The sequence below is a fragment of the Bidens hawaiensis genome, unplaced genomic scaffold (assembly GCF_021521415.1).
Source record: "Bidens hawaiensis isolate Kalapana, Puna unplaced genomic scaffold, B.hawaiensis_p1.1 tig00009566_1, whole genome shotgun sequence".
NCBI lineage: Eukaryota > Viridiplantae > Streptophyta > Magnoliopsida > Asterales > Asteraceae > Bidens > Bidens hawaiensis.
The window spans coordinates 372,749-383,421 of record NW_027491713.1 but is presented as its reverse complement, the minus strand read 5'-3'; the positions used below and the strand labels follow the sequence as shown (position 1 = coordinate 383,421).

At 34.8% G+C, this 10,673-nt stretch overlaps 1 protein-coding gene across 1 annotated transcript; it reads left to right on the top strand.

Moving 5' to 3' along the window:
- The first annotated feature begins 4,433 nt into the window (after window positions 1-4,433).
- LOC143532869 (uncharacterized) lies at window positions 4,434-5,335 on the top strand. Its single transcript, XM_077027789.1, has one exon. It carries the CDS (start codon window positions 4,484-4,486, stop codon window positions 5,333-5,335), a length of 852 nt encoding a protein of 283 aa, XP_076883904.1. The 5' UTR covers window positions 4,434-4,483.
- Window positions 5,336-10,673: the final 5,338 nt, after the last annotated feature.

The window sequence follows — 10,673 nt, the reverse complement described above, 5'->3', positions numbered from 1 at the left end:
AAACGACTATAACCTTTTCATACGTTAATATTTTTATAAACAAATTACACCATAAAAACAAGTATTTTATTATCTTTAATTTGAATATGATATTGTTATAATTTTTTTCAATTAAAAAAATTAATATGTTACGTAGGGGTGTTCAATACTGGTTTTGATGGTTTTTAAGTTTAAACTTGTGAGTCTAACCGTTAGTGCCGTTTTTTGTCTTCCGAATCAAAAACTGAACCATTGAAAATTTAAATTGAACCGTGACTAACGATCTGGTTCCGGTTTGGTTTCATATTTTAAGCTTTGATAATAAATTTTGTTTAAAATGATTATTAACTTAATTATACCATCAATCCTAGCTAGCAATTAACAAAATATGATACTTGAAAGGATCATAATATAAAGAATGATAATTCTAGCCACATAACTGGTAAACATTAATGGAATACCTTGGATGCAAAATAATAACAAGAACAAAGAGTATAACAAATCATACTGGAATTGAGTTGATTTAAAGTTGTAATATCCAATTTACTTGTATTAAAAAAGACCTTGTTAAATTATATTTCAACTATATCTATTATATATAACAAAAATATCTAATACTAAATAATAAAAAAGATTAAAATGCATTCAACATTTACAATTTGGTTTGGTTTCATATAGCCAATTCCCTGTATAAACCGCAAACCAAACCGTTTGCTACGGTTTGAAAATTTTGAAACCGACCGAAAGTAGAAAAACCAACTATGAAACCACACCCATGACCAGTTTCAAGGTTTCAAACCGAACCATAACCATGAACACTCATAATTGTTACGTGATTAACAGAGTCTACGTTTAAACACCATCTACATTACGCGGGCGCACATCTAGTTAAAACAAGAAGAGTCAAAGATCTTTGGCTTTGACTCCAACATGGGTGTTGTTTCATTGCTTTTGAAACTTTAAATAAATATGATAACTTTAAATTTGTTGTTTTTCATTTACAAGAAACAAGATTTTCATTCGAAACTTTATGTGGTTTTGCAAGCATTTCGTAGTAGCAGCAACAATAAGATGATTTGACTGGGTTTTAATAGTTTGTTATGCTTATTGAACACTGATGGTTTAGCTTCGTCAATTGTCGTCCATCGTTGACTATTCAAATCAACCACTCTAACAACACGGCGTCAAAAAACCTTGTTATATTAAAATTGCAAGTTCACATCACCACATACAGTAGTTTCATATTTGGTTTACATTATATATATACACGCACGCGTGTATCTATATGCATAATTTTAGCTTTTACATTATTTAGTATGTTACTCGGTTCTTAAATCCGTTTCAACTAGCCAACCTATCCGATCGATAAACCGGTAAGACCAGTGGTGGACCCATAAATTTTTTTTAACACGGGTAAGAAAGTTTTTACGTCGGTACTCAGTTGTATAAATATTTTTTTGGTCCGGTTCAACTATCTGGACCAAGTCAAATAAGTATATAAATTTTTTTATTGACCCGGTTTGACCGTTCTGGTTGGGCCGGATCGAATCGGGTCGGATCATATAAAAAAATAGATAACAAAAAAAGGTACAACTGTTTCATTAGAAATGCATAATTAAAATGGAATATATTTAAAGTTGTTATCTACGGGTTCTCATTTTTTTGAAATCTAACCATCATATCATATACTTAAACATTCCTAAGTAAGTCTTTCTCAATGAAATAAATACAACCATCGCTTAAGTTTTCATCATCAATCCGATTACGCAACTCAGACTTTACATAGTTCGTCGTTGAAAAGCATATTTTAATGTTTGTGGTTGCAACGAGTAATACAATAGCAAACTTTAATAAATGCTTCCCCAATGCAAATAAACGATGTTTCTTTGTTTGAATAATCAATTGAACAAGACTTTCTAAACCATTCAACTTTCCAAATCGTTTCTCTCCTTTCAAACCAATTAGGACCGGGTTGGGTATTGGACAAAAATTGGGTAAAGTTTGAATGAGTTGTGTTTTGGGCTTACAATTGGATTGAGTATTGGACTATTGGACTTAAAATTTGGTATTAAACTCAAATTTAATAGGCAAAATTATTAATATACATTTATATAATTTATTTTGCAAAATTTTCATTTCATCTTTTATTTGGGTCGATCTCAAACTTTTTTGGGAGTCGTTTCAAAATTTCATAGGGATCGAGGTCAAAATTTTACAGAAATCGGTTGGGATTTAAAAATACACTGTATTTGCACTAATTTTGTTCTTATACAGGGAATGACGAACCCCTACATTATAAGTAGGTTCGCCAATGACCTAACTCTTTCCAGTCCATTTATGAAAAGATGCCTAAACCATATTCTCAATTAGGTTAACAAACCATTAAATTAGTCAAAATCATTTATTAAATAACACCGGCACTAAAAAGAGTAGTAAACGATTAAAACACACTAGCTACTTAGGCTATGTGTAGTGAAGGGTTACAAAATGAAGGTGATTTTCGACTCCTAGGGTCATGCCAACAAAGAGGCGATTTTTATTTAGGGGTGTAATAGTGCAGTAGACTTTTGTAGTCCCCTTTTTATTATTATTTTATTATTATTATTATTATTATTATTATTATTTATTTTTATTTTTATTTTTTGAAAAGCTATCATGGAATAAAAAGCCGAGCTCCGAACAAACTATTCATAAGCACAACACACGCAAGCGACAAATCCATACGCCCCTATCGTCCCATATATCCGTGGGAGGGGGGGGGGTGTTACCACTGAATATCGTCAAAAAATGTCAAATTTGTCTCCCAGTATATTGGGTAGGGTTGTAAACGAACTGAACGAACACGAACAAGGCCTTGTTCATGTTCATTCGTTAAGAAAATAATGTGTTCACGAACACTTACTGAACGAGATTTTATGTTCGTGTTCGTTCATTAAGGAAATTAATGTGTTCACGAACACAAATAAAACCGGCAGAGCCTAGAGATTGAGACCGGTGTATTCATCAATGTGAATAATGAAAGCCTGTAAACGAATCGAATGAACATAAACAAGGGCATGCTCGTGCTCGTTCATTTAACTTTAAAAGAACATGGACACTTAATCCAACAAATATTCATGTTCGTTTATTTAAAAATGGATATTTGTGTTCGTTTGTTTAAAATCTAAACGAATATAACTGAACAAAGATAAACGAACATGTATGAACAAATGCGAATGAACACAAATATAAACGAACTTAAATAAAAACACTTAAATGAACACAAATTAACAAATATAAAACCTTTAAGTAGATGACTTATCCAGATAATATTTAATTATTTTCTATTAATACATAAACGAACGCTCATGAACATAAATGATCGAACGGAACATGTGTTCATGTTCGTTCGTTTAATTAAACGAACACAATATTTTTGTTCATGTTCGTTCGTTTATTAAATAAACGAACATAAACGAACTTCCCGCCAAACAGTTCACGAATAGTTCACCGAACGTTCGGTTCATTTATAGGAGCAACATTGTGCCTTAGGGAGTGTATATACCAACGATTAAGACATTCGTTTAACTAACGTTAATAGTTAATACATAACTAAAAGAAGATTTCATAAAAAATATATATTTTTCAACAGGCATTAATAAAATTGATTTATAACCCTTATTACTACTTGCATCTTGTGCATCAGAATTTGTACGTTTGTTGTTTTCTGTGCGATAATATGCACAAATTCTGAAGCAGCGTATGTATGTATTAGTTCAGGTTTACTTGTTTCAGCTGCAATTCAAAACCCTAATGCATAATTCATTTTTATTCAATTTGGGGAAGAAATTTTGGTTTGATTTTGGTTTCAGTTTATGTAAAAACCTAACAACGATTTACAGTTACAATTCCCTAATTGTTAGGCATGCAAGTAAATCAACACGAACGAGCATGTTAACTTTAACTTTAACCCAATATGTTACAATTATAATTTAACTTTTCTTTTTTTTTTATTGAAAATGGGCATGTTCGTGTTTTGTTTGTTTAAAACTAAAGGAACAATTCACGAACATAGGGTATGTTTGGCAAAACTAGCTGGTAGCAGCTGTAGCGGGAGTTTTTAACAAAATGTATAAAATGACCAAAATAGGCAATACCTAAAAAAAATATTAAATGAACTTAATTTGGAAGGTTATTTTTTTAGCCTTTTCTAAACGCTACTAGTAGTAGCTTTAAGCTTTTTCTCATGACCTAAAAGCCTCAAGCTCTTTCAACCAAACAAGGGTTTTAATTGAGTATGAGCTTTTTCTTAAAAACTTGAAGCTTGAAGCCCCTAAAAGCTCCTTGTCAAACATACCTATAAACAAACTAGGGCCGTCCCTGAGAATTGTTAAAAGAATTTTTCGTCAAACAGTTCCTGAACTTTCAGTTTATTTACAGGACTAATTTTTAATAAAACCTTTCACTTGACAGCAAAAAATCCATCGTCTATCAAAAATTTGAAGCAACATTACATCTTAAAACCATGATCAAACTCTTTGATGCTCATTGTCACCTACAAGATCCGAGAATCTTCAACAAGGCCCCAAATTTAATCAAAACCGCTTTAGAACACAACATACAGCATTTTGCAGTCAATGGTGTTTGTGAAACTGACTGGCATTTAGTAAAGCAGATGAGTGACTCCTACCCGTGTGTTATCCCATTGTTCGGGCTCCACCCGTGGTTCATCACGAACCGAACCGCCAACTGGCTAACTACCTTACGTGAACTCTTTAACGCGAACCCTTCCGCTGCAGTTGGCGAGATCGGTTTAGACAAAGGGTCACATGGAAAAACAATCGATTACGCAGATCAGGTTGAAACATTTCGTGTGCAGCTTCAACTCGCTAAAGAACTTAAACGACCTGCTTCGGTGCATTGCGTACGTGCGTTTGGAGATGTTCTTGATATTATGAAATCGGTTGGCCCATTTCCTGAGGGTGTAATCTTGCACTCGTATTTAGGGTCTGCAGAGATGGTGCCCGAGTTTGTTAAACTCGGGGCTTATTTTTCGTTCTCGGGGTTTATTATGGGAATGAAGGAAACGAAGGCGAAGAAGATGGTGAAAACGGTGCCGTTTGATAGGCTATTGTTGGAGACGGATGCTCCAGATGCGGTGCCCAAATCAAACGGGTCACAATCCCTTTTTTTGGTGGAAGAAGATGAAAATAATGGTGATCCGAAAGAGATGGCTAATCATCTGGCTAATATTCACTTTGTGCTTGCTTATGTGGCATCTTTGCTTGATTTGTCTAAAGAAGAAGTTGCTGATGCAAGCTTTGGAAATGCAGTGAGGTTGTTTTCTTATGAAGGGTCTAAACTGCAACAAGGTTAGTTCATTATTATATTGTGTTTTATGTAGTATGCATACAGTTTTGCTTATGTTTTAGATGCTGTTATGGTTAGTGATTAGAGTTTTGTTTTGAATATTTTATTTTCTTTGTCTATGATTTTGTACTAGATCTTTTTTATAGCTTTATTAACTACAAACATTTTGACCAGAACTGGATGATAACGGATAATGAACCTGAAACCAAACGTGTTTAAACCATGTAACATTCCGATTTTTAAGCATGCTGTGATTCGGATATTATAATTCAAATAGTTAATAATGCTTCTATCCCAATAACAAAACATGTTGTAACTCATTTTTCATGATTTTGAACCAAATAGACCAGGTAGGGTTGAAATTGAGCTAATTTAAGCTTAAATCCACTTTTATATGTATAAACTTGATCCAATAGATTCCAGTTCTTGAATTTAGTAAATTAGAGCTGAATTGGTCTTGAAAAAGTTGGAATTGGCCATAAATCAATTTAATGATGTTTATTGTCAAAATTAACATGCTTAGGAAATTAGGTTGTTTTTAGGTATTTAAACATCTTGTGTGTAGGGGCTTGTCTAATAGTAATTGGTACACCTAAAATTGTAAGATGAGTATACAGAGTTTTCTAAAGTTATTTAGTTACACTCAAATGTCAATTTAAGAATAAATGTGTTTGTATGGCTCACTTTATTCGGTGTGTATGCGAATATACATTTGGTTGTTTGTTGGATAAACTAGCAAGTTACGTGCTTATCGTGTTACAATGTGTAGGGTGTAGCATACTAACTCTAGAACATGTGGGTTAAAAATATATGTTAAGTTGTGTTAACCATTTTCATTAGATTTTTATTTTGGGCTAGTTTGAATCATATTATTGTCTCAAATATATTAAATAACTCACTAAGTTGCTTCAATACTTATGAATTGTTTTGCAAACATATGAATTGGCTTTTGAGGGGAAATCATCGATATTTCATTTATCTTTATTAATGTGTCATGGTGTTTGCTTTCAGGTAAATCACCGAAAAGAGATGAAGAGGAATAGTGGGTGTCGTGTGGGAATAGGTCGAACGAGACTTTATAGTTTATAGTTGTATAACGTAACTACATTATCTTTTTTACTACCTGTAAATTATAATGTAAACCCTTTTAAACTAGTCTCCTGTTATGATACCAGTGTCTTGATAAAGCTGGGATCAATTTTGAGAAATGATGAAAAGGACCTTTTGAATTTTATAAAGTATGGGTACCAAACCCCTTCTTGCTTACTAAATAACTTTTCATGCAATGTTGGACTAGGTATTGGTGTACATGTTTATATCATGGATCAAATCTACAAGCTTCATTTATTGGTGTAATGAATTTTGTGCGCTTTTTGTAACAGCGGTGCGTCAAACCTATAGAACAACACGTCAAAATTTTTGAATTTTTGATTCTATGTAATGGTCTAAAACTAATGTAGTGGGTTTTGACTCACATGCTTATATGAATAACCGATTACAATGGTGTGCCAAATGATTGTAATGATTTTTTGATGCATGTGCGTTAAAACTTACATAAAGAAATTAGGTATCTAGCAACATCAATTTCATTTTCATTTATTACAATGGTGTGCCAAATGATAGTAATGATTTTTTGATGCATGTGCGTCAAAACTTACATAAAAAGATTAGGTATCTAGCAACATCAATTTCATTTTCATTTATGTACGGTATATTTTACACTAGCATTTTGTTTAAAAGACGAGTGTTAAAGTCTTGATTATTTTCTTTAGCTCCAAACTTTCTCCCCACGATCTTCCTTTCATTTTTCTTTTCCAATCCAAATATAGTCACCCAAAACATCTAAAAAGTTGATATCCTAAAAACTACAAATGAACAAAAGTCAAACAAACGAACGAGTATAAATGAACACATTACCGAACATTCATAAACACAAAACAAAACTTAGCTTTGTTCATGTTATTTCATTAATTAATCAACTGTAATTCTTTTTCCATGCGCATTCACTGATTAAACAAGCGTAACATGAGGAAACTTTTCATGGAACAATTCACAAACGGTTCAGTTTGACTATTAGCATCCCCTCATAAGAAAATTAAACAAACTGGGTAGGGATGTACGGAGATGAGGTAGGGACTAGTGCCAGAGATCGTGTGTTTTTTGAACAGGTGTATATATCGATGAAAGTTAAAAGATCGGCAAATGGTAGTTGAGAGAGGTAAAGAGATTGGCAGGGGGTGAATTATGGACAAGAGGTGTAAGAGTATACCAAACACAAAAGGTTAATAATAAGTTACAATTCCTCAATTTATGAAAATCTCCCTATGATAAGTCAAAATCCAAAAGTCTTTGCTTTGCTTTGTTTGTTTTTTTTTTTTGGCAAACAATTTATATAAACCAATAACCAGAACCCGAAAACCAAAGGACGACAAAGGTAGTGTTTGGTATGCAGTAATGATAGGGGGAATGAAATGATTCATTGCATTGGAATAAAAAAAAGTGATGCTTGGCTGCTTAATAGAATGAAATCATCCATTACACAAGAGATCTCATTCCATCAAAAGCTTCCTTACCCCCCCCCCCCTTTATTTTTCTATTCCATTCCTCCTTCATCATAATTTCTCAATAACACCAACACCTAACAACAACAACAACCACCACCACCACTACCGTCGCCACCGCCAACACCTTACCGCCATTGTCACCGCCTCCGCCACCACCACCTTACCACCAGGTAACCACCGCCTCCGCCGTCGCCACCATCGTCATTGTAACCACCGCAAACATTGTCACCCCCGCAACCAGCCCATCACCGCCACCTTGCCATCTCCATCACTACCAATGCTACCACCACTTGACACTGCCACCCCACCATCACCGTCGCCACTGCCACTACCATTTTCGTCGCCAGAGCTAACACCACCACCGTCGCCATTGGAGGTTTTTTTTTTTGCTGAAAAAATTATTTTAAGATAGAAGTGTTTTAATTATTTTTATTTTATTCATACAATTTTTTTGGATACCAAACAAAATAAATTAATAATTCATTTCATTCCCATAGGTTAACCAAAAAAGACAAATGAATGGTAATTATCCATTTCATTCCCTTGTCTATTTAATTCATTCTCCCATACTCTTAGTGTTTCCTCAATTATCCTTTCAAAAAACTAAAATTAGCAATATATAATTGTATATACGTACGTACATGTATAGTATATGGGGAGTAGCCCCTAAGGAGAAATCTTGAAGGATCTTTGGATATCATGAAAAAGAACATCGATCCCTGGCTTAATTACTGCTGTGCCATAGTCATTATACCCTAGGAGAGAGTATAGGGTTTTTACACCCTGGGTATAAGGAAACCAGATTATCTTATTTCCTTTCCTTTCTAAACAAGCAAATCACCATGTTTCGAGAGATGCAGCTTCGATCCCCACCATCCCCGGATGTGAACAACCACCGGCGATCTCGTCCTCGTCGGAAACAACACCCACCATCTAGTTATCTCACACACGAACAACCAACTACTTCTCCACCAGCTGATCTCCTACTTGTAAGGCCCCGTTCCCGGTAACCCTACTTTGGTGTTGGATTTACTCATAAACACAGTTCTAAAATCAGAGTTAATTTAAACTTTCGCGGAATAATTTAAAACTTCAAACATCACATTACAAACATTCATTTTTGTCTTTAACATACAAATTTTCTTTTCATAACATAACATAAAATAGTTATGACACTTCTTCATAGATGCCAGTCTCTTTAGCTCGTGCCATGTGCCCCTCCTCAAGCCAGCTGCCTCAACCTATTTGCCTGCGTGCATACTAAAAGTCAGCTACGCTGAGTGAGTTCTAGTTAATCAATTAACATACAATACATTTTTATCCTTACTCATACGCCTCCGAAGATACGTATTCATACCTTGCTTTGCTATTACTTCTTTCACACATACTTTATATACATGCATACGTACTTACATACTTTCTTTCATAAAACCCTATGGTATACCATAAGCTATTCTATCTTAAACATCTCAGATATTATAAGGGTTTGGTCCCTAACATCTCAGATATTATAAGGGTCTGGTCCCTATCATCTTAGATATTATGAGGGTCTGGTCCCTATCATCTCAGATATTATAAGGGTCTGGTCCCTGTCATCTCAGATATTATGAGGGTCTGGTCCCTATCATCTTAGATATTATAAGGGTCTGGTCCTTATCATAAGTGCATACTTTACTTGTCTTATGTATATAATATTTACATACACATTCATTCACATAACCATCATATAGTAATAACATTCAATGCACGATTATACACGTATCATATACCTATCACTTTAGACAAGCATTTTAACTGCCACCTAGGAGTATGCACACAGCCCCGAAAACGTAACAAGGAAATGGGGGCTAGAACTCATTTGGAGTCGGTTTCTCTCGCCGTTAATGGTAATGCCCTTTCTTAGTTGTGCACGTCTAACTGTACAATACATTACGCATATCAATTATCCATCACTACTACTTCCTACATCTAAGTTAATGAAACTCTCAACTAACGGGGGGTCTGGGGGCAGCGCCCCTGGTAGCGGGGTCTAGGGGCGGCAGCCCCTAGCAGGGTCCAAGGGGCAGAGCCCCTAGCTTGGGTTGAGCTGCCAGGTCAGCTCGGAAAAATTTTATTTTCATTAACAGTCTTTCAACAAAAACGCATCAGAAAATTAATCGGGTCACATTTTAATAACAACTTAAACAATTTCGCATGGGAGGAATTTCGCAAAGAATTTCGCTTCACATAACCTGTTTCGTATCTCAAGGCTGAGCGAAGCGAAATGACTGTTTCGCTTCTCATGGCTGAGCGAAGTGAAATGCCTGTTTCGCTTCTCATGGCTGAGCGAAGCGAAATGCCTTCCTTTTTTCTCTTTTACCATTTTAAAGCCATTTTACTTCGTGGCTCCTCCTCAGGACCTGATTTTTTTCTCTTTCTCAACTTTCGACACATTCTGACCCCATGTGCCTGATCCTAAACCCATCTCTCTCATAGTCCGAACACCACCTTTTTATCTTAAAGTGCACCCAAGAGGTTATAACTTACCAAGTTTATATTTTTCTTACATTTCACAACCCGATCTATTATTATATCTGTTTGCATGCCGGTTCTAACCATAAAACTTAACCATTTAAACCGAAACCTACCTTTTGCTTCGGGTTCGAGTTCAGATCCGGACAATACGTAGATCTGGACGTGATTCTTGTTGTTTGATGATGTCTACACACGAGATTCTTCCTTCTTTTTACACGGATTTGGATCCGAAATGTAGAGAGAAAGTGTGTGTGTTCTTGAGTGTGT